General features: G+C 39.3%; 1 protein-coding gene across 2 annotated transcripts in view; it reads right to left on the minus strand.

Moving 5' to 3' along the window:
• Positions 1-23,930, minus strand: part of LOC146547343 (inactive dipeptidyl peptidase 10-like) — a 130,499-nt gene that overhangs the window by 21,116 nt on the left and 85,453 nt on the right. For both annotated transcript variants that reach the window (XM_085264695.1, XM_085264697.1), the window contains exons 4-13: positions 21,065-21,159; positions 14,854-14,928; positions 9,109-9,161; positions 8,934-9,015; positions 7,556-7,676; positions 5,620-5,774; positions 4,361-4,458; positions 4,151-4,274; positions 1,823-1,861; positions 921-1,028 (exon numbers count right to left, since the gene is read on the minus strand). In XM_085264695.1, the coding sequence (XP_085120821.1) occupies positions 921-1,028; positions 1,823-1,861; positions 4,151-4,274; positions 4,361-4,458; positions 5,620-5,774; positions 7,556-7,676; positions 8,934-9,015; positions 9,109-9,161; positions 14,854-14,928; positions 21,065-21,159 (950 nt within the window). The remainder of the gene's footprint in view (positions 1-920; positions 1,029-1,822; positions 1,862-4,150; positions 4,275-4,360; positions 4,459-5,619; positions 5,775-7,555; positions 7,677-8,933; positions 9,016-9,108; positions 9,162-14,853; positions 14,929-21,064; positions 21,160-23,930) is intronic.

Below are 23,930 nucleotides of genomic sequence, written 5' to 3' on the forward strand. Positions count from 1 at the left end.
CAGAAGAGTATCTCTACAGCAGCAGAAGACCACTCCTGTCAGCTAAGACCAGGAAACTGAGACTACAATTCACACGGGCTCATCAAAATTAGACAACAAAATATTCAAAAAACATTGCCTGGTCTGATGAGTCTGTATTTCTGCTGTAACATTCAGATGGTAGGGTCAGAATTTGATCTAAACTACATGAAAGCATGGAGCCATCCTGCCCTATATCAGTGATTCTGGCTTCAGGTAGTGTAATGGTGTGTGGCTGTACTCAAAGGGCCTCCATATTTACAAGATTTCAATCCAGCAGAGCACCTTTCGGGTGTGCAGCTGACAAATCTGCAACAACCGTCTGATGCTGTCAACATGCACCAAGCACCTTGTTGAATCTGTGACTTGAAGAATTAAAGCAACTCTGAAGGCAAGAAGAGCATACAACCTGACAGCTGCAAGGTGTACCTAATGAAGTGGCCAGTGAGTATATATCCAGAAAATAAGGAGAAGGCATAAATGGTCCACTTTAATTACTAGTAAATTCCAGCTTAATGTGTACATGAAAGGGAATATATTTTTAAAGCTCTTTTGAACATTTTATTTCATCATGAAAAAATAGTTTCCTCTCAGGATAACCAAAACCGTTTAATCTTAAATATAACATTTCAATAAAATATTTAATTAAATATAGTTCAGAAAACCTCTGCAACATAAAAGGTTTAAAGGGTTCCAGACGGGATTAAATTTAAATTACTTGTGATTAATTACATAATTTCCTTAGGGATTAATAAAGTATTCTGATTAAATAAAAACTGTGGTTGGGATTAAAATCAAAGCCAAGTAACGGATGAAACAGTCGTCCTACTCTTATCCGGTCCTGGCGACACCACTTGTGGCGAGGACGTGGAGAAAAGAGCAGAGTGTCGTCTGTAAATCACCTTCTTGGTGAACATCGTGATGTGGTGGAAGTCTCCGTGACCTCCCTGCTTCACAGGCAGCGTGAGGAAAAACCGGCTCCTGTCCTTGGAGAACAGTGGATCCTGTCCCTGCAGAGAGAAACTCAAGACTTCAGAGGTCACATTCTTCACGCATGGACGCATCCTGCTGCATGCTGACTCAGCAATACAACACAGTCCAAAAATAAGCTACGCATATTTTTATCGATGGATACGACATTAAAGGAGGCGGCTGTGCAGGAGATTTAACCTTCACGTCTCGCCTACTGTGAAAACTAACCCGCCCCATGAGTTAAACCCCTTATCCAAGCACAGGGGATGCTCCTGTATACACAAACCTTGAAAATCTATCTTTATTCATTATTCTTGCAGGCTTTTACGCTATAATGCACTTATTCAAGCATTAAAAAGAATGCTAGTAACACCCCCAAAAAAAAATTACGCCATTTTCACACATCCACAGGAACCCTGGACTTTTCTAGACATCATATAAATGAGGAGCATGTGAGAACACAGATGTCAAACACGGTCAGCTCATACTTTAAATGGTCTTTAACCTCCGATGTCTCTGCTACAATGTCCTTGTGATTGTCAGGTGTGAATGGGCGTCACGTGACCTGCCTCTTGTCCAGAGATGCCCCCTCCCCTGAACCACACTGATTATTTCCAGTCCTACAAACATGTCTAATTGTGTAATAAAGACAGCTCTGGACAAGGTCTGAGTGCAGAAGCCTGTCCGGTTAGTTTTGTAACCTTGAAATCTGGTCCTTTCTAATGCTGGCATGAATGTTTGCAAGTTAAAGCTAAGACTTATCACTTGTGTGGTATTCACGGTTTGATTCCACATATGGGACACTGTGATAAATGTGTGCATTCAGACTTACCTGTCTGGAAAGCCACGTCTCTGAAGACTCCTCATGTCTCTGCATGAAAGAGCAGGAAATAAAATCCAAGGTTTGACACAGCTTGAATCATGTGTCCATTAAACGTCTCTGTAAGGTTAGGTATGGTTATGATTTCTGAATATTCCTATAATTACTTAAAAGTATAATAATTTATGCAACTATTTCTTCACTTGTTTTTTTATTGACACTTGTTAGGATGTAATGCACCAATCTCACCAGAGGGTGGGAGTAATGTGCTTCAATGTCACTTAATAATAATAAAAGAAGAAGAACACGCGAAGCACCAGTGCGGGCCACACTGGATGCTACTATACAGAAAGCAGAAACACGGAAAGTTAAAGGTGACGACAACGGTCAAAAAAGTGTGAAACAACTGAAAAATAAAAATGAAGTTTTTAAAATGTCATCTGGTAAAGCTAGCATTAGCATGTCATGTACCTGTCACAGCTACACACTGCTATGGCTGCAAAAAGGGGCTAGTAGATGAGGGGAGCGTTTTTTATCAAAACAAAGGACGCCAAACTAAAACACATAAGTACAAACACAAGTTAGTAAAAGTGGGTCATACTCTTATAAGTACTACATTTACTCTCAAGTTATGTTAAATAAGCCACGTTTCATACCCCCCCTCCCCCCACTAGGCATCAAAATCACTTAATATACTTCAGGTAGAAATAACATGATCATATTATTATATTATTAATAATATTATATTATTACAGTACTTCACTCATTAACTATTATTGTGAGTATAGTAATAACACGTACAGCGATTTATCATCTTTTATTAAACTGCAAATTAGATTTAGTCAGTATCTGTTTTATTCTGTAAGATAAAGTTATCTCACTTCAGGTACTGAGGCTGTGAAGCACACCAACGTGGTAACTGAAACCTGCCATAAATGTTGCCATGAGAGAGTCAGTCTACGATCACTGTGGTATTAAATGGGGTCAAGTTGGCAGTTATATGCAATCTGTTTATGATAATAACAGCATAACAGCATAATTAACAGCACAATTATCAGCAATTAACTCTGATAAATCATTGCACATCACATATCTGTTGCTGTCGACATGGAAAGAAATGAATATCTAACTATCACATTTGTGCTCAGCAGCCTTCCTGTTCTGTAGGAACATTACCAGAATGCAAACTGCTGGCAGCCACCAATGATGTTACCAACAGTTCAATCACCAATTCAATACAATCGTCAGACAGCTACTGGTCTTCTTGGAGATGTGAGGAGGTTGCTGTCCTATTTTTACTTGTGCGACTAAGCTATTATCAATCAAGTGTTTTGATTGATTGATTTTTCCCACCCCTACCACAGACTGTAAGAACGGTTTTGAGAAGCTAAAGGAACTTACCAGTAGGTCTGAAAAGAGTTTTAGGCTATGCCCATCAGTGCAGTCCACCACTGCCATCAGCCTTAGAAGGCAGGGAAGACCAAAAACTGTTTCTATGCCAAACTGGACTTCTCCGTGTCTGATAAACTGGACTTTATGTCACAGAGATTGGTCATTCTTCCAAACCATCTGCCAAGCTGCCAAACCAAAATCCGCAGAGCATAACCGCTTTTCACCATCTTTAAACCCGTCTGACAACAACTCCATTTTTATCAGTCCATCCAGTTTTGGATGTGTGGAGGTGAACGTCAGATACCTATGATTTCAGTTTTAGAACCAAATGACCACATTTATGACAGTTTCTCCATCTTGGGTCTTGACAAATGAATGCCAGTGTTCTTTATTCACAGAGAGCGCAAGTGGGAGCAGGCATGCTTAAAGCTACTTTGGTGTATCAGTGGACTCATCGGCCACGTGGCGGCCTGATGCAAAGTCGACACTTAGAGAAGTTCCAGTGCTTTCTGGCACATAGTCCTCACCTAGCAGCAGCTCACACTGACTTGCACTGGTTGAAGTGTGCACCATTACAAGCACAGCACCATCTGCCTATAAGTCCTGGCAAAGGGTCACAGGCTTGTAAAGTGGCAGCTTTGATCTTCTTATAGTCAAGACTGCAGCAAAGAGCTTCTGCCACTTTACAATTTACTCTGTATCAGAGTGGCCTACATGCCTCAGTGTCACAAAAGACTGGGACTCGCTGACTGTATATATCTGACTGTAAATAAAGAAAAGCAGAACAACTGGCCCTAAGAGAGTAAAATAACAGTACAACTTTAATGAGTCTGATTCTTCTCAACTCACAGCAGTGCTTTGGGGTACACTTAAGTAATCTGCTCTGTATGCGGACAATGAAACTCTGAACTAAGTTTCCTTCCTGAGGTTTAAATCAAAAGCACTAACCTGAAGACAGACTCTTATTGTTGCGTCACACACAGTAAGCAGAGAAGCGTTCTGGGGCCGATTGAGCCACTGCACGACGAGGTGAGTATTACTGATCCACTTCACCATGGTGATATAGAAATCCCTGCAGAGAAGACACAGAGAGGAGACTCGAATTGTGGATTTTACACCTTTCTGTGCCAGCCCGAGCTTATGTTTGTGTGTCGTCACCTGAGCGCGAGCTGATCGGGAGGCTGCATCTCCTGAGTGTGCGTCGCACCAACCAGGCTGACCACCGACAGCTTGACTGTAGGATTGATGTGACCAGCCTGATGGGACGGACACAGAAACATCCCCTAAAATCAGCTTTTTAATTTAATGTACATAAGACGAGACTGTGGTGTTGACATCTATACATAAAAGCAGAGAAAAAGTCTGAATAATTCATTTAAAATGAAAAGACAATGCTATAGATCACAGAGAGAATATGCAAGCTAACACCAAATAAATAACTGTTCATGACTTATTTCCACAAATTCTACTCTTCCACATAGCAGATTTTTGCATCCTCAGTTGTACAATAACTACAGCTGTGGTCTTCAGGTCATAGGATCATTTAAACGGTCAGACATATCATTGGTTGGGGAATTGCTGGTATCACGTGTACAGTGAGAAATTAATTCCCAAAACTCTGAGACAAAACAACAATCAACAAATCATCTAAAAAACAGGGAGATAATTTGTTTGTATGAATGTTCAGCCAACTTCCGAGTTTAACGCTTGTGGGTTGAGTGCAAACGTGTCCATAAGTATTGATGCGTTCAGTATAAATTCAAGATATCACGATGGGAATGACAACACCAATTTCAAAAAAGTTTGGATGCTGTGTCAAATGTGAACAAAAACAGAACACACTGATTGCAGTACTAAAATAGTAACTTTTGCCAGCTCATTAGGTTCATTGGCATCACGTCAGTGACATGATTGTGTATAAAAAGAGCATCTTTAAGAGGTAGAGTTTAACAAATCTGAAAAAACCCTGCATCTTCAACCTGTGGACAGATTTCAGAATAATGTTCCTCTACATAAATGTGACTTTGAATATCTCATCATCTATGGTGCATAATATCATTGAAAAATTCAGAAAATCTGGAGAAATCTCTGTGTGCAAGGACAAAGCCCAAAATCAACACGGATGCCTGTGGTCTTCGGGCCCTCGGGCAGCACTGCGTTAACAACAGGCATGATTCTGTCATCGAAAAACTGCACTTTAAGGTAATTACTTACAGTAAAATAATTTAAAATGATTCCACCTGAGCCAGATGTGCAGAGCAGTGACTTACTGCTACTCTGCTAATCTAAGGTTATTGATGTGGCATTGCATTTTCCCTCTGGTATATTTAGATTTAGCTGTGTATTAGTTGAAGGATGAAAATACTGCAAAGAGCCTTAAAGAAAGCGACTGTCTATTCCTCAGAGCCCAGCCTCACCATTGGATATGGGTACTGTAGGCCTCGGGGGTACGTGCTGCCGGTGAACTGGGGAAGAACCATGTTGGGTACCAGTGTGTCGTTGATGGTGAGGTAGGCCAGTCGTTCTCCATCAGGAGACCACCAGTGCGCCAAATATGAATGTAGAATCTCCTCTGATCAGGAATAAAACATACAAAACCATCTGTAAAACAGCTTTATTTAGATTTTTTCCTCTCATTCTGTATTTAAAGCGACCCGAGGATCTACTTACATACATTAAGACAGATAGATCTTATGAACCTGCTGGTTTTCCCCACCTGCACTCCTATTCTTTTATTCTTTTATTTTTGCCTTTTCTAGGTCACTTTACGTTATTTAAAATGTAATCCAAAAACTGGTCAAAAGCACACTATTTGATGGAGTTGTGCTCCTCTGCTGTCAGAACATATCAGCCAAATGGCTGCAATCTGAAGTAAAAGCAAATGAAACAGTGAAAATGAACAGCTTTCAGTAAATCTACAAACAAAAATTATTCTGTAATGTTCCCCATCTCTCTCAGACAGCGTTTGTGCTGCTCTCTGTGCAGACTGCGCACACTGCACACACTATCACCACATTACTGAATTTGTTTACACAGAGACTTAATGGATCGTAGAGGCTTGTTGTTGATTTTTCATTGCCACTCTGCTGAGTTTGTCTAGTCTGCTCTGCTGCATTTTTAATGCCAAAGACAAATCTTTGAAAAACCGACAATCCACAGTGCACCGTGAAACTGTTTCCTCCACCAACGAGCTCACAGCGACTCTCCTGTTTCACCTTCTGGCATTTAAAGAGAGAATGGCAAAAATTCAAACCACCTCGATTTAAACTTAGCAATTATTAATGTCACAAAGTTTTTATAACTGACTTTCTGAAGGTCTTAAATGAGCATTTTAGTAAGAGAAATTCAGAGAGTAACAAAAAGAGCAGTGAGCCAAATGCAATTTACAAGCGCACTGCTAATGGGAGCAATGCCACCTTTCATAAATGGCTGTTTCTGTGTCCATAGATGTGCTTTTTCTCTCTTTATTAGTGGAATATGTCAAAATGAGTAAAAGGAAAAGATCTCATGCTGAAAAATTGTAGTGCACGTTACAAATCTAGTAAAACCACAGCCGCTGTAGCCATACTCCAGCCTCCAGTATAAGTGTAACATCCTAAAGGTAAGACACTAGAATGGCTCATTGTTTATGAATAACATACAAACATTTAACACTGTAAGATAATGATATCTGGCCCATTGCAATGTGTGTGAATTTTAGTAAATGTTTTACATTTTTATTGCATTGCTCGTTAGTTATTTGTTATAATCATAGACTATATAAAAAAGTTATTTGTTGTCATATTTACCAGCGGAGAGGTTTGCATGCTAACATTACCAGTCCTGTAAAACAACGTCCATCCTGCGATTCAGTGACTTGTAGAACAACTTACAGCAGCCCACAACAGTCAGGTTGAAGTCTGGACTTTGACCGGATCATTGCACCACCTTGATTCTTTTCTTTTTCAGGCACTGTGTTGGAGATTTGCTTTCTGTTTGTATGCTTGTGTTCATTGTCCTGTTGCATGCTTTATCTGTCAGACAGATGTCCTCACATTGAACTCTAGAAAACTTTGGCATACAGAGGAGCTCATGTTGGCTAATGTGTGTATCTATATGTGAAACCACAACTGAGGCTGATGTCATGAGGAATTTAGTCATAAGTAAAGTTCACACGTGTTTATAACTCATTTACATTCAGTGTCTGTGCAAGATTTAATTTCACAGTTATTCACATTAAGTCAGAGCTGGCATTTATGGTGCATCAGCCCAAAGTGCAGTTTATACATAAAAGTTGCACTTGTAGTGATTAAAGGGCTCATAAAAGATGCAAAGGACTCAACGTTCAGAGTCGATACACTCTGCGGCACACACCTTCGTATAGCCAGTCAGTGAGCCCGTTGAAAATGACTCCCTCCATCCCAGAGGAGGTGATTCTCAGAGAGTTGCTCCTCACGTCTGACTGGTAGTAGATGTTATTCTCAAAGATGTAGATCTGGAGAGGAAGACGAAGCGACAGCAGACACAAACACGCAAATTTAGTTTGTTTTTCCTCTGTGCCGTTTCTCACCCTCGTGTGAAGCTGCTTTTTGCTCGTCCACTTGATTTGTTTTTCTTTTTGATTTCCTCTCTGATGACATCTCTTTTTTATATATATTAAATCCCAGTGTGCACTGTTTGTTCACCATATTTCATCAGTGTTTTAATATTTGCATTTGAAGGTACAAACAGGATCCTGCATCTTCACCAATATCCTGAATCTTCCTGAAGTCATTTCCCGCTGCATTTGCTTCATTTCCACTGCTCTCTTGTCAAATGTCATTAGCTCCATGGCAGCTCCTCTGGCTTACATACACCTAATGCAGCTGTTGTTTTAATAGCTGTACAAATGTTACAACACTGACACCAACTTAGGAAAAATGGACCAAGAGGTGGAGGGTTCATCAGTGTCATGAGATCTTTTTTGTGAAACATTTTTCCATTTCATTGTGTTTTATTCGACTTCTGTTGTTCTGTCGATTTCTTATGTGCATTTTTATATTTCCTGTTTTTTGTAAGTTGCAGTGCATTTGACCTTTTAGAGCCACCATAGAAACATCTAAAAGAACTTGCAAAGAAATGATTAAAGTTGCCCTCAACTCATGGTGCTTAAAAATGACACAAAAGCACAGATTCTTACATGTCTCGTCAAGCAAAAATGCAAAACCTTAAGTAAAAGAGAATTAATCTGGTCTCTAGCTAAGAACGATGAAATAATCTGGCTGTGTTAACCTTCAGAAGTGAGAATGAGCTCTGGACTTGTGCTCCAAGTTTGAAGACTAAAAAAAAAACCCTCAAAGTTTTTATAAAAGATATTTATAAAATACATATATGTTATTCTTTTATATTGCTTTCCAACTACTGATAAAAGGCACTGCACTACATCAGCAGACATTCAAGGTTGTGCTGAAAGCTGCTGCTTGCTTTACAGTGCTGAATTTATTTCTACAGCACAGCGCTAAAATGAAAACAGGTGGCCCAGAGACTTCCTCACTCTACTAATAAGTCTGAAGAAGCACCCTGAGTGTAACATAATGTAAAAATGTGAAATTAACTACAGACGAAAACAGAGAACGTGTAAACACAACCTATCCTGTGGAGCAGATCCCCCTGGAGCGGCTGGGCAGCGTGAATTTATAAAAAGCCGCCGAGGACAGAAGAAAGGAAATGAGAGAAAGCATCACGCTTTAAAAACAGACACGCTCAGCCTTACCAGCTGCTGTCCTTGTCGTCCCCAGGCTGCGTGCTGGAGCACAGCATTGTGGACCTCGGGAGGATTCAGCTCCCTTACCTCCCTGTTGAACACACACACACACACAGAAATAAAACAACCTGAATGCCGTCACGTGCAGAGAGCAGGTGATGATGAAAAGTCTAAACCGGCTTACCTCGTGTAGATGTTGTACAAGATATAAGATGCGGTGTATGAATATCTGTACATCTGAAATGAGAGAGCAAGCCATCACATAATGCAAACACTGATCCATCACTGATACCAGCCTTGCTGAGCAAAGACAAACCAACTGCAGCGGGAAAACTTTGATATACGTGCTGAAGTCACAGTCGTTTGCAAACATCTCGTTATTCTGCTTCCTGTTTGATTGCTGCTAAGACAAGACTTCAGGTATTCACACCCTGATGTATTGATGGATAAGAAACAGCTTCATGTTTACAAGGTGTCTCAGTGGGAAAGCGGATCTCAAATTCTTAAAGCCAAACATGCCTGTTTAAACCTATGGCTAAGCCTACAAACACATTTAAAGAAACCCTAACAATGCTGCCAGGCATGTTCGTTATATAAGATACGATTAAGCTGATAATCAGTCTCGAGGCATGTTTTACATTTGAGGAGATAAAGGGATTTCAGTGGAGAGATATTTCAGGAATTTTCTGAATGCAAGAAACCAAAAGTTAGGATTAGTCACCACAAACCAAGCTCAGACACTCAATAAGCATGATTTAAAACTATTTATCAGCTCAGCTTTGGGCTTCTTGTGAATTATGATCCCTTCACCCACCACCGTCCCCCTCCTTTGTAAAAGGCTCGTGATCAGAGGCGGAGGAGGGGAGGATAGGGTCACCATGACAGAGCTGCTAAGTATGGCGATGGTAGACAGCTATTTTGAGTGTCATTCAGTGTCATTCAGACGACCCTCAGATACTTCAAATAATCGGGTAGTTTTGGCTTTTTTAGCTGGCTGTTTGTGACATGAGGTTTTGTTTGATACCTTTAATAATTATGTGACTGCTGAATGAGTTCCTAAATCAAATCTGACAGTACATATGTAGTTTAAACCCTGGCGAACCTGAGTGTTCTGTTATTGTTCTGCTTCTTGCATTGGCATAATAAATCCATGTAGCAGAATATGTGTATGTTAGGGCTGCTCAATTAATCGAATTTTAATCACGATTACGATCTAGGCTTTCAACGATCATTAAAAATGACTGAACCGATTATTAGCCCCTCCCTCGTGCTTTACTCTCACGCTGCTCCGTGTGGCAAATCGAGCGCACCTCTCTGCATTTTGAACACGTGTCACAACAATTAAGAGGACCCGAGGGAAGCTCGGAAAGCTAAGCAGAAGTTATTTGGGGAGGAGAGTGACTGCCGTTGGTTGAAAATAGAGGTAAAAAAAACTTCAGTGGTGTGGAAACATTATGGGTTCACGGAGTCAGACGTGGATCAAGTAGACATAGTGTGTAAGCTACAGTGTCGTAGCTGCACCACAGAGCAACACTGCAAAGTTTACATTTTTCATTTATTTTTTATATTGCAAACATTTGCACTGTTATCAGTATTTGCACACTATTTTATATTATTTTTTGACAATTTTTAAAGTCATTATTCAATACATTGTTATTGTTAAATAAATATCGTCAAATAATCGAGATCTCAATTTCAGTGAAAATAATCGTGATTATCATTTTTGCCATAATCGAGCAGCCCTAGTGTATGTCTTTGATGGTTTTATCGATGTTTCCGTTGCTGTCACTTCCTGTTTTATTTTGGTAAATTCTGTTCTCTGCTTGTGTTCTTATTTTAGGAGCTCGTGGTTGTTCTTGTTTTGAGTATGGTTAATGTTCGAGTTCTTGAGTTATTTTGGGGATGTTTGGTGGTTTTTTTGTTTTGTATTTTGGTTCTGTTTTCTATATTGGCTTTTGTTCTCCACTTGCTTTTCTTGATAGGTTTGTAAATGGTAAATGGACTGATTCTTATAAAGCGCTTTTCTACTCTCCCAGAGTACTCAAAGCTGTATACAACATGCCTCATTCACCCATTCATACAAACACTTCTAAACACAAGTGCAAACTAAACTACATTCACACTCCAATGAACGCATCGGAGGGCAACTTGGGGTTAGTATCTTGCCCAAGGATATTTGGCATGCAGACTGGGGAAGCCAAGAATTGAACCACCAACCTTCCAACCAGTAGCTGAACTGCTCTACCACCTGAGCCACAGCCACACCCAAGCACTTGTTTATTCCTTTTGTATTCCCATTGTGTTTCATTCTAATTTTAAATTGCTAACCCAAAAATTTGAGTAACGGACATCATGTTTTTTGTGTGTTTCTGGTAGAAACAGGTTATAACAGTCTTTTTCAGTGTTAGCTGTTTTGATTTTTCTCTCATTAAGCAGCTTAAAATTCTTCTTTTTGCACTTGGCTCTTTTTCTAATAACACACTTAACAAAACCTAGCTTGCTGGCAAAATATGCAAGTGTAAAACTTAAGGGTTATAATACACTCCAAGGATTTGTACTTAACTTCTATTAAATAGGAGGATTTCAGGACACAGCGGTCAAAATAAAAGCAGGCTCTTTTTTACGTACTAACACACATGTGTTCACGTGTGGAATAGGTGTAACACATCTTTATCAAACGATACCAAGGAAACTGGACGAGTTGTGCTTTACAGATTAATCTGCTTTTCACAGATTGCTGCTGACTGACTGACCTTCGCTATGATGCTTAAAATGATGTATGTTTACAAATGCTTCAGTAAAGTCATCTTTATCGACCCAATGATGCTATGAACTGACACGTCATCCATTCTGGCTTAAATATCTTGTGTTATTGCACTATTTGTCTTGTGTTTTGCTTTTTCTTACAAATATTGATCATACTGACATTTTGCTCAGCAAAAGCTGTCTCAATCTATCTTCATCAATCTCTCCTTACAGCCCAGATTGCCCTCTTGTCCGCGAGCAGGATTTTTAGAAGCTATTTACAGAACATCTGCATATTCATGAATTACCACTGCCAGTGGACTGGCCCCCAGGTTCACTTCAAGTCAATGGGAAACGAATCATGCAAATTTGGGTATACTGTATTTTATCAGAAGCACTGGGGGTACTGGCTCTTACTGTAGGCTTTGTTCAACAATTTTAAGTTAAGAATAATGTTACCGGATCCATTGATTCCACCCACCCAACAAATGAATGTGGTGAAATAAACTAGGCAAGTGTGAAAAGTGTAGAACCACCTTTAGCAGCAAAAATTTGAAGTAATTGTTTTCTGCCTAACTTTATCATTCTTTACAATGTTGTGGAGGAATTTTGGTCCATTCATCTTTATAATGTTGCTTCGGTTCAATGAAGTTTGCAAGGTTTCATTTATGCACAGCTCTCTTAAGGATATCAGATCAAAGGATTTCAATCAGGTTGAAGTCTGAAGTTTGACTGGTTACTACAGCATCTTGAATTTTTTTTCCACCCATTGCTTTTTGTCGCTGTGCTTGAGATCATTGTCCTGTTGCATGACTCAGTTTGGTCCAAGCTTTAGCTGTTCAACTTGCCCCACATCTGACTCTAGCATACTTTACGTGTTGTTCAGAGTCGACTCAATGACTGCAAGCTGTCCAGGTCCTGTGGCTGCAAAACAAGCCCAAATCAACACCCCATCACCATGTGCTGACAGATGGTATGAGGTATTTGTGCTGATGTTGGGTCTAGTTTTGTGCATTATCATCAAACAACTCCACTTTGATATCATCTGTCCAAAGGACATTGTTATGGAAGTCTTGTGGTTTGTTCAGATGTAGCTTTGCAGACCTAAGCTGTGTTGCCATGTTCTTTTTAAAGAGAGGAGGTTTTTTTCAGGCAATCCTCCCAAACACGCCATACTTGTTCAGTCTTTTTTAATTGTACTCTCGTGAAATTTAACATTTAACATGCTAATTAAGGCCTGTAGAGTCTGAGGTGTAATTCTTGGGTTTTTGGCAGTTTTTCTGAGTATGCAAAATGCCAAAAGTTCTGCTTTTATAGAGGTGCTCATACTTGCTGATCATTAACTAATCAAGTCCATTTGATTGGCAGCACCAGGGTGCTATTTACCCACTTAATTACACTGGAAGCAGTGAGAATGGACTTAAACTATACAGCCAAAAGTATTAGTTTGTTTGTCTTCAAACATGTATGAACATGAGTGACGCCCCATTCTTAATCCATAGGGTTTGATAGGTCAGTCCACCATTTGCAGATATAACAGCTTCAGCTCTTCTGGGAATTTTTGACCGGTTCTTCCAGAAGCACATTTGTGACATCAGTCCATGTCTTTATGGACCTTGATTTGTGCACTGGTGTGCATGCTGCAAAAAGAAGGGGCCAACCCTAAACTGTTGCCACAAAGTTGGGGCCATGAAATTGTCACAAAAACACATAAAAATGCAAATTTGACAACTTGAACAAGGAAAGTACTAAATGTTTTTTCACTCTTTGTTACAACATTTTAGATACCACTTCACATCATGTGGCACATTTATAAATGCCGACTGTAAAGCAGTGGAGGCTTGGGTGGTTAAACATTTGCTTTTAAACTGTAACACCGGCAGTTTGACTCCTAGTCCAGATCTCTCTCCTGACACTTATCTTTTGTGTTTTTGGCCCTCAAATCCATGGTATCACTTAAAAACTGCTTGCTCTTGAGGTAGGAATTTAAAATTCTCAAATACTGGAAAAATACAGGAGATTAAATCATGTTGTTTGTGCAATTTTGGCCCTTTAAAGTTGCATGAATGATTTAATTCACTGGAAACCACAAACCACACTTTAGGTTTTCTGATTTAATTTCCCCCAAAAGTGCCTTTAAAGTCAGAAGACTCCTCTTACAGCACCATGTATCTGAATATATTAAGTATGCCCTCACTATGTAATCCAAGCTTAATATAAATATTGGAATATTAACTAAGGAATAAAACAAACTTGAACTGGAAGAAATTCAACTGAGTGCAACTAAAAACCTCAGGAAGAGGCTTTAATTGTACTTAAGGGGATATCATGTTGCAGTAGATGGTAAACAGGGGTGCGATAAGTGGAGGGTATATTAAAAACGTAAAGCTCATTGAAAATAAAGCTGTTTACATGTTTCTATATAAACAGAAGATGTTCCAAGGTGTGTTTTTTTTTTTATGGTAACAAACACCGATCCATCCTGCTGAGAGGCCCTTAAACTGGTGTTGCAGACCCCAGTGCAGGATGTACAAACATCCACCTCAGAGTTTTTCAGTTGCTGCAGACTTTCTAAAGCCTGGATGCATCGGTTTGCAAACAAATCTAAAAATCAATGGAAAACCTGTGAGGGGAGGAGAGCTTCGTGGTGGATGACTGACCGCTAACAAACAGAAAAACACAAAAATACTGAGAGACAGAGTGAAAATGCACAGGAAGGGCAGAGGCACACAGCCTCACCGCAAATAAACACACACCTGCTCAGCACAGGTGCAGCTCTTTATACTCACAGAGAAACGGTGGGCGCGTGCAGCGCGGTAAGTATTGTGTTTTGCAATCAGCTGGTGTATGCTCAGTCTAAAGTGAATGCTTTTAATTTATGTCGCTTCCATTTTTTTATGGGTTTGAAAAACAGTTTGTCTGAGAACAAAACAGCATGATTAGGAATAAAAACATCAGGTTGCTGCATGCATATAAGTGAATGAAAGCAGTGTCAGTACCGTCCTGGCTGGAAATGAAACAAAAGGTTTGTGACAGTGAGGATGAACTCCTGCCGTAGGGTGTGTGCTCACGAGGAAGCAAATAAAAAATGCACCATCTGTTCTGTTTGCTCTTTTTTATGTGATGTTCAGGGGATTTTGATTTATCATAGTGGGTTGTGGATGCATTTTAATGTAAAACTCACCCGTTTGACGTCATAGGCAAAGAGTGCATACTTTAGATCTGCAGACAGGGAGTACTTTGCCACCTTGAAAGAAACCTGATTGAAAAAAAAGAAATAGAAGAAGAGGAGAAGATTTTTTTTATGTTTTTTTGCTCAGTCCACATTTATATCAAGCAAGCAAACAATAGCAAAAAAAAAGATAACAGAGAGCTCAAGCACTCAGGAGGCAGGAATGGACAACTGGTAGGAGTGGGGCGAAAAAAATTGATTGAGCACTGGTATTGTGCGGCAATATTGCATCCTGATAAGGTTAGTTACCAAGTGTTAATAGATAAACTTCCTCCTAAATCGATTAAGTTCTGTATTTGTTTTTTAGCTTAAACATAAGTTCCATAGGTCAGATATATATTTCACCATTTGACCCAACTCTCCACTTGCTTCATCTCCACAACTGCCAGGCTGCTGTCCTACTTCCTACCAATGTTGGGACTCTGCTCTTATTGTGATGCTTCACTGAAGTCTACAACGCTTCACCTCTTTCCCATTTTGTCATGTTACAGCTGTATTCCAAAATGGATTCAATTCATTTTGTACCTCAAAATTCCAATCACAATAACCCATGATGACAAAGTCACAAAAGTTAGCTTGAAATTTTTTGCAACTTCATTCAAAATTAAAAAAAAACAAAATATGTATATAGGTATTCAAGACTTTTGATGCTACAAGCTTGGAACACCTATTTTTGGGAAGTTTCTCCCATTCTTGTTTGCTCAACCTCCCAAACTCTATCAGCCGAACACACAGCTGTTTTCAGACCTCTGCCAGCACGATCAGACCAGGTTAAGAAGGTCATCTTTATGGACTTTACTGTGCCACTGGAAGAAGGCTGTGATGAGGCTCAGGAAAGGAAAACCCTAAAATAAATAAATACCAAGACATTATCAAAGAGTGCAGACAGAGAGGGTGGCAAGCACAGCTGTTTTCTGTAGAAGTGGGGTAAAAAGGGAATGAATTGAAGACAGCTGTGTGCAGGATTAGGGAAGCAGCAGAAAGAGCCTCTTGCTGGTATCAAAGGGAGGAGAAGGGCTGGAAGAATTAAGTTGCTGAGAGCTGAGCCACCAACAGGAGGGTGTTGGGTTTTATGGTCAAGCGTCAAATTCTGATTCTGATTTTTCCTAGTTGAGGTAAAATCTGGAGGTTGCTGTTCTATTTTCACCCCAGCTTTTTTCCAGGTTTTGCCCCAGGACAATGATGAAAAAAAGAAAAGAAAACTAATGCAGCAGGCAGAAGCTAATGTGGCAGATAAAGGTCACAAAACCACACGGGAACCTCAGCAGGTTGTGACATTTCTGGTATACGAAGTAGGGCTGAACGATATATCGCATTTGCGATAATATCGCGACATGATCAAGTGCAATTTTCTAACCGCAAAGGCTGCGATTATACTCTGGACATGTCCAAATTCATGGGCTGCATCCTCCTGAGGCCGCATTTGTAGACCGATTACGTCACAGCGACGCGCCGAAGGCTGTCCAAATTACTACCATATCCCAGAATTCATAGCGCGGCCCAGCCAAACTCCAGTTTCCAACAATGGCGGCCGCTACTAAGTTTTAAAATTACTCATACTAATCTTTCAGGGTCACAAAATAAACTTTTAACATATTTTCAGGCGAGAAAGTAGTTGTGTAAACATCAAATATCTGCTCGGTTTATCAAGATATCCCATATTTGCAAAAGTGCTTCGACGTTTTCAGAGGTGTCTGCTACCCACCAGCTCGACAGCTAGCCGGGAGCTCGAGGGTTACTGATGCGGCCGAGAACGGCACAACTCCCGGCACATCATTTTCAGATCACCGCGGAGTTTCGCTGCTCGGGTTAAACGTAATATATAAGTCACTTAGACAACCTAAAAATGTTATTGTTGGGCTTTTTTCAGTGTTTTGTTTGTTCGTGAGTAAATCGGTTTGGCTGAGATTAAAGTTATTAGATTAGATAAAATAAAACTTTATTAATCCCCCGGGTGGGTTCCTCCTTGGTTTTCACACAGCTGACTAAACGTCAGACAGAAAACTTATTAAACAGAAGTATGAGACAGTCGAGAATTTACACCAGTGTCTGGTTATATTTTAGATAGCAAGAAGCAGACGGCCGAGTTTATTAAACTCCACCGAGACAGCGGTGACGCTAATCAGAACTAGACCGTCCAATTTCACGCCTTTAAATTTTAAAGGCGTGTTTGTGTGTGTGTTTATACAATTGCTATTATGTTTGCACTTTATGTGTAATGTTACTGACTGCAGAGATCAGTAAGATGTGTGTATTTTTTATTTATTAGTTTTATTTATTTAATATTATTTTTTAATTTAATGACTGTCTAGTAGTTCACAGATGTCGAAAAACTGAGTGTGGTAAAGCCACTGATTTTTTTTATGTATATTTCTGCAATCTGCACATTGTACTGACTTTCATTTTAATGTTTACACCAGGGTTCCTTGTCAGCACTTTATGCTCAGATGTTTGTAAGCTAAAAATAAACTATTGTGTATGTTCAAATATACTGTTGTGATTGAAGAAGTTAAATAAAAATGTCAGTCATCAATTCATGCATCACCTCATGTCATCATAACAGAGGTCTGTCTTCCAGGAAAGAACAGTTTAAAATTAATGTAATATAGTATTGGCCATACTATATGATGTATTGCTTGTCTTTGTTTAATAATACAGAAGACAAAGACCTTAAAAAATAATCGCATATCGCATCGCAATCGCAATATTGGGGCACAAAATCGCAATTAGATTATTTTCCATAATCGTTCAGCCCTAATACGAAGTGGTAGACCAACATTTTATAGACAGCATTTCAAAATTTTGCAGAGTCTGAATAATTAGGCAGGCTTAAAAATTAAACAGCATGCATCACTTCTAGTGCCACTTTTTGCCTTATGTGTCGTTTTTGCAATTATTTGCAAAAAATTAGGTGCACAGCTGACCGAGGGAAGCTGTGCAGCAAGACAGGCCAGTGCTCGGTTTAGATGCTGAAGCTGTTTGTCTATGCAGCTATCGAGCATGGGTCAAGACTATGACTTCTCATCACCGAGGCCACCTCTGTCTTTTGATTTCATCATGGAGCTACTCATTTAAGCATGTTGATGTAGAAACATGCTTCCCGGTGACAGCGCGGCTGAGAATAAATGGTTTATGATTGTGATGATGGAACACCAACAGGATTATAATGATGCAATTAGAAAGCAGCCAATTTAGCCCTGCACTGGAATAATTTAAAATTCCTGGAAGTAATACATGTGTGACAACTCATGATGAATGTTCATTTGTGTGCTCGCATCAGGTTTTAGAGAATTATCTAAAATTATAATTCACACGTCAAATCCTCTTTTCCAGGTAAGTTGAGGTGAGGATCAACCTTAAAGAGAGGTTTGAGTTTGTCCGCAGTGCAGACAGCCGGGCAACCAGCGTCTTCACCAGGAGGCTACTGTATTTTTATTGTGCAGATAAAGCAGGGATGAGACTTGTTTCCTGCAGCCTCTGGGGACCCAGCAGCCAGACAGTAGAAGAGAAAGCTTTGTGATGAGCACTAGACAGAAGTAAGATCGCAAGGCCAGTGTCCAATTTACTGTGCCAGTTCTGTAATTCTGTTTTCTTTAAGTCCTAAAAGATGATATTTGTGTTTTAACGTGTGCATGATCAGAGGTTGAGTAATCAAACTTTGTATAGAGGTACATCTTTGACCCCTGAAGGCTTTCAGCTACATCTGATATTAAGATGGTATCATTCTGCAAAGCAACCACCTAGCATTAGGCTAAAATGTGCCATTTATAGTCTTTTAAAAACCATTATATCGTTTTAATTTTGTAACATTAACATCTAATTTATATCCCCAAAACTTGAATATTAGGTTCTTATCTAAATCAGATATTACTAACCCTACCAACATACTAAAATTACCCTTTTGTAGCTTTTACACATCTAGAACACCTTCTAAAACCATTATATCATTTCAAATTAATGAAATGATCTCCTTTATGTCCACAAAACATAACTATTGGGTAGGGCTGCTCAATTAATCGAATTTTAATCTAAATTACGATCTGGGCTTTCAACGATCATTAAAAATGACTGAGCTGATTATTAGAATAGAATAGAATAGAATTCAACTTTATTGTCATTGCACATGCACAGGTACAGGGCAACGAAATGCAGTTTGCATCCATCCAGAAGTGCTTTAGTGATATAGATATATTACAATATATATATTAGCAATAATATAGATATGTAAGTATATTACAGAAATGGGTCTATTATGGTATGTTATAATGTACACGGTATGAAGTATGTTGTGAATATTCTATAACTATAAGTATGTACAGGCTGTAGTGAGTACAAGCTATGTACAGGCTATGAACAGGATATAAATATGAAAAACTATACAGAATATGAAATAAATAACTTTACAGAAATCTGAGATATACAGTTATACAGAAATGGGAACTATGCAAGTTGTAAACAGTTATTAGCACCTCCCTCGTGCTTTACTCTCGCGCTGCTCTGTGTGGTAAAACGAGCGCACCTCTCTGCGATTCGAACACGCGTCACAACAATTAAGAGGACCCGAGGGAAGCTCGGAAAGCTAAGCAGAAGTTATTTGGGGAGGAGAGTGACTGCCGTTGGTTGAAAAGAGAGGTAAAAAAAACTTCAGTGGTGTGGAAACATTATGGGTTCACGGAGTCAGACGTGGATCAAGTAGACATAGTGTGAAGACCGCTCACAAAGTGACATACGATCAAAGAATGAAGGAGCAGCAACTTTAGTTGACATACCTCAATGTCAGTTTGATGCAATTGTGCATTGTGTGGCTACACAGCTTGCCTTGATTTGTATGCAGAAATATTGTGCAGTATTTTGAAGTTCACTAAACATAGATGTTTACATTTTTCATTTATTTTTTATATTGCAAACATTTGCACTGTTATCAGTATTTGCACACTATTTTAAATTATTTTTTGACAATCTTTAAAGTCATTATTCAATACATTGTTATTGTTAAATAAATATCGTCAAATAATCGAGATCTCAATTTCAGTGAAAATAATCGTGATTAGCATTTTTGCCATAATCGAGCAGCCCTACTCTATACACTATACAGAGGTCAGCAACCTGCGGCTCCGGAGCTGCATGCGGCTCTTTAGTCCTTATACTGCGGCTCCGCGTGGTTTGGGAAAATAACTTAGAAGTATTTAGCTGAAGTGTATTTTTTGTGTTAGTTCATTTTTTAACTTGTAGTTCTAAATTGGAAGATTATTGTGATGTTGAAATATAAAAATAAAATTATATTCTATTATTTTTTCATCGCTCAAAATAAGTCCCATTGTAAACATACCACGGCAGACCCGACGATATTTGCATGAACATGCTTTTCAGCATCTCTTTATTGACCACTTTTCACACACAGCTGCTGTACGTATACAGCCGGCTGTAGCTTTGCAGCTCACAGCCCGACACACACCAACACAACAGCATAGAGAGCACAGACGTTAAGGTGGCGAGGCGTGATTGCGGGTGCCGCTCAGGTGCGTCCGCCTCCCCTAAGCGGCGCTGCAGACCACGCCCCGCCACACACATTAACCAGGTAAAATACATATTTAGGCAGAATTTTGCAAATATCTATTTTTCATCTTTTAGCAGCATAGTGCTTTTTTTCCAATTATTTTTTAAAAGTCAGGTCAAGGCTCCAAAAGCCCAAAGGCGATATAAGGGTGGCGGCTCACAACAGTTTTTGTTTGCTGGATCATTTTAGTTCAGCTGGGTGTCTTTCCTTTGGTTATATTTCTTTAAGAGTTCAAAATGTGTTAATTACATGAATAAAATGTAATTTTCTCTGTAGCACTTCATGAATTTCATAAGCAACACACCTTAGTTGTTCACACAAAGCATAAAGGTAAAAAACAATATATACAGTGTTATCTTCATGTTAGATGTCAAAAAGTATCTGCGGCTCCCAGTGTTTTCCTTTGTGTGGAACCCGGGTCCAATGGCTCTTTGGGTGTTAAAGGTTGCTGACCCCTGCACTAGTATGTATATTCACACATCACATTCCTTGGCAATCACCTAACAGTGAAGTAAAATGGCATTCATAGAATATAACAGCTCAGGCGCATGGGCGTGTATTGGAATATTTAATATGTTTAAATAAAGAAAGTGTAAAAACACTCACAAATATGCTGTTGCTGAGGAGAACATGTGTGTCATTCAGGTCAAAGTCAAACTTGATGACATCTCCATCCCGGTTCCTGTAAACCACCTGTGAATCTGATAATGGAGAGAAAAATACGTAAGACATAAAAGAGCCAGGAAAACATGTTTTTAAAAAAACAGTACACTCAGAATTAGATACAGACCACAAGATACCACAATAAAGCCCAAGTTCAGTTCATGTGATTGTCTGTTATCTTGCTAAAAAAAAATTTAAATTACCAGAAAAATTTTAGACTCAATATGTGGAGGGTTCCAGACAAAGTGCAGAACCAAGACAACAAGAACATGTGGACAAGAAGACAAGTGATGAGGGGTAAGTGGTAACACCACGAAGACCAAACCTCTTCATGTACCATCAACAGATAAAGGATGAGGCTGACTTCAAGAAGTCCTACCAGTGGGGCAAGAAAAGGCAAGTGTTCTGATCATGGCTGCAAACTCATGCCCTGAGCACAGTAAGTGTCACAGAGGCAGCACTGAAGGTGCACGTGTGCAAAGAAGCTCTGGGACAGTCCAGCTGCTCATGACAGTAATTGTGTAATAGTGTACAGGAACATTTGTGCTCGTTAAAAGCTCACAAGTCCCACTGGGACACTCCACTCCAGCGCTCAAGTCCTGTGGGACCTCAAGTTCCAGACAGATAAGCCGCTGCTGGCCAACCAACCAAAGAAAGATACGTCAGACACGGGAGAAAAAAAAGGCAGTTTTTATAAATGTGGCTGTCCCAGCTGACGGCATCGGGAAGGAGTATGAGAAGATGTTCAGTGAAAAAAAACTTTGACTGAACTTCTAGTCTTGCAGACTTTCTTGGATCGTTAGTGTACAGAGGACTAAAATGTACATTTTCCATGTATTCATTACTCTGTAAAGAACCAGCGATTCATTCAAAATGCATTAAAGACAAAGTTTCCCTCAGAAGTTTGCTGGTTGATGATGATTTTGTGCCCTTAAAGTGGATTCTGTGTTCTGTGACTGAGATGACCATGGAGTCAAAACAGGACGGCAACCTCTTTGAAACTAGGAAAACAAAAATAGTGGTTGCCTGAGAGCGTGCAACACATTCACCTTCTGAATAGTTGCATACTTCACTTTGTGAGAGGCAACCTGTCTCCAACATGCCAACATGTTGCAATCAGTCTGAGTGCAACTCTGAACTACATATAACTACATATATAACAATCAAGTAAATTTCCCTTGATCAGATTCCATTAATTTTAACATTACTTTGGACTTCTGTGACAAAATCACACACAAATATTACATGTAATTAAATTAGTTCAAGTCAGCAATTTGGGGCATATTTTTTTTGAGTGTGTGAGATTCTGGTTGACCTTCTGTCTATGTAGACAGTAGCAGATTTGCAAATTTCACCAGTTTATTACAATTAATAGCTGTAATGCCACAAACAGTACTGACAGTTTTAAAGTATTGCATGTAATTCCCAACTTGACCAACTTAACTTCCCATCTTGAGGCACCAAAGTAATTATATCAAGACAGGAACTGCCTCTGAGTGGCAGGGGCGGAGCGTGGGGGTGGCTTACTGGGCTTAAGCCCGGGTTGTTTTGTCAGAAGCCCGGGGTATTTTGGAGTGTAATTTTTTCATAGTTAGATGCCTGGCTGACAACTGTATAAAACAAAAAGTACACACAATATTCGAAGCACATAGTGCACACTGTGGGAATTTACGACTGTGCGTGAATCCCCCCCTGATATTGGTATGATCCAAGCTCAGGCACTAAGCGACTGAGCGAGGGGGCGGGGCAGCTGCTGCCCGTGAGTGCGCTGTTGGAGAGACGGAGCCAGCCATTCTAAGGAGAGCTTAAGTTTGACCAGGTACCAAAGCAAATCATTCGTACCGTACAAATAATGTAAATATGACGGTGCATCACGAAAGATTGATATCAAACTGATCACTTGACCAATATTACGTTACTTGCTCTTCAAGTGAATCAACAAATGGCGAAATGAAAAGCAGAACAAATGCTATTTTTTTTTTAGAGAGTCTTAGCTTACATGTGTTTATTTCATATTTTCAGTTCTTACCCTCCCCGACTAAATCGGTTTCAGTTATGTACTGAAATATAAGAATGGACATTAGAGGCTTCTTTCAAAGAAAAAACTCAGGTAAATGTTATTTTATATATTATGCTTTGTATGTTGTTCAGTATATTTCTATGCAAAACAAGAGGGATTTCAGTACACAGCAGGATATTCACATTTGTAACCAGATATTTACATACACTTTAGGGAGAAAACGTAAAACATTTTTACTGTACAACATCAATTTAGAGTAAACTTGTTTTAGATAAATATTGAAATATATTTTGAATTAGTTAAATGTCAGAATAAAGAGAGACAGAGCTTTCTGTTTTTTATCACTTTCATCAAATTTAGGAGTACATGTACACTAAGTTTATTGTTAATTAATAAGAAACTCCAGACGATTCCATTCTGAGCTGAAGAAGCTTCTGATAGGTTCGTAGAGTCCATGTGAGTAAACTGGTGGCACAGCTGTGGATGCATATAAGGCAAAACACAGAGCCTGTTTCTTTGACATGGGAAAATCAAGAGATGTCAACCAAAACACCAGGAACAGAACTGTGGAGCTCCATAAGTGTGGCTCAAGTTTGAATACAATTTGGTGCCATTTGCAATTAAGAAACACAGATAGTTTCTCTCTTTACTCTTAAAGTTAACAAATATGTTTTTATATTTATCAATCTAAAAAAAGAAACATTTAGTCTGATTTGATGTTACAATCAAAAAAGTGTTTGTGTTTTGATCTGAAGAGTTTGTAAATATCTGGTTTCAACTGTATATTTG

The sequence above is a fragment of the Mchenga conophoros genome, linkage group LG23, assembly GCF_057382185.1.
Source record: "Mchenga conophoros isolate Kocher_MC1m ecotype Shallow Benthic linkage group LG23, M_conophoros_male_GT1.1, whole genome shotgun sequence".
NCBI lineage: Eukaryota > Metazoa > Chordata > Actinopteri > Cichliformes > Cichlidae > Mchenga > Mchenga conophoros.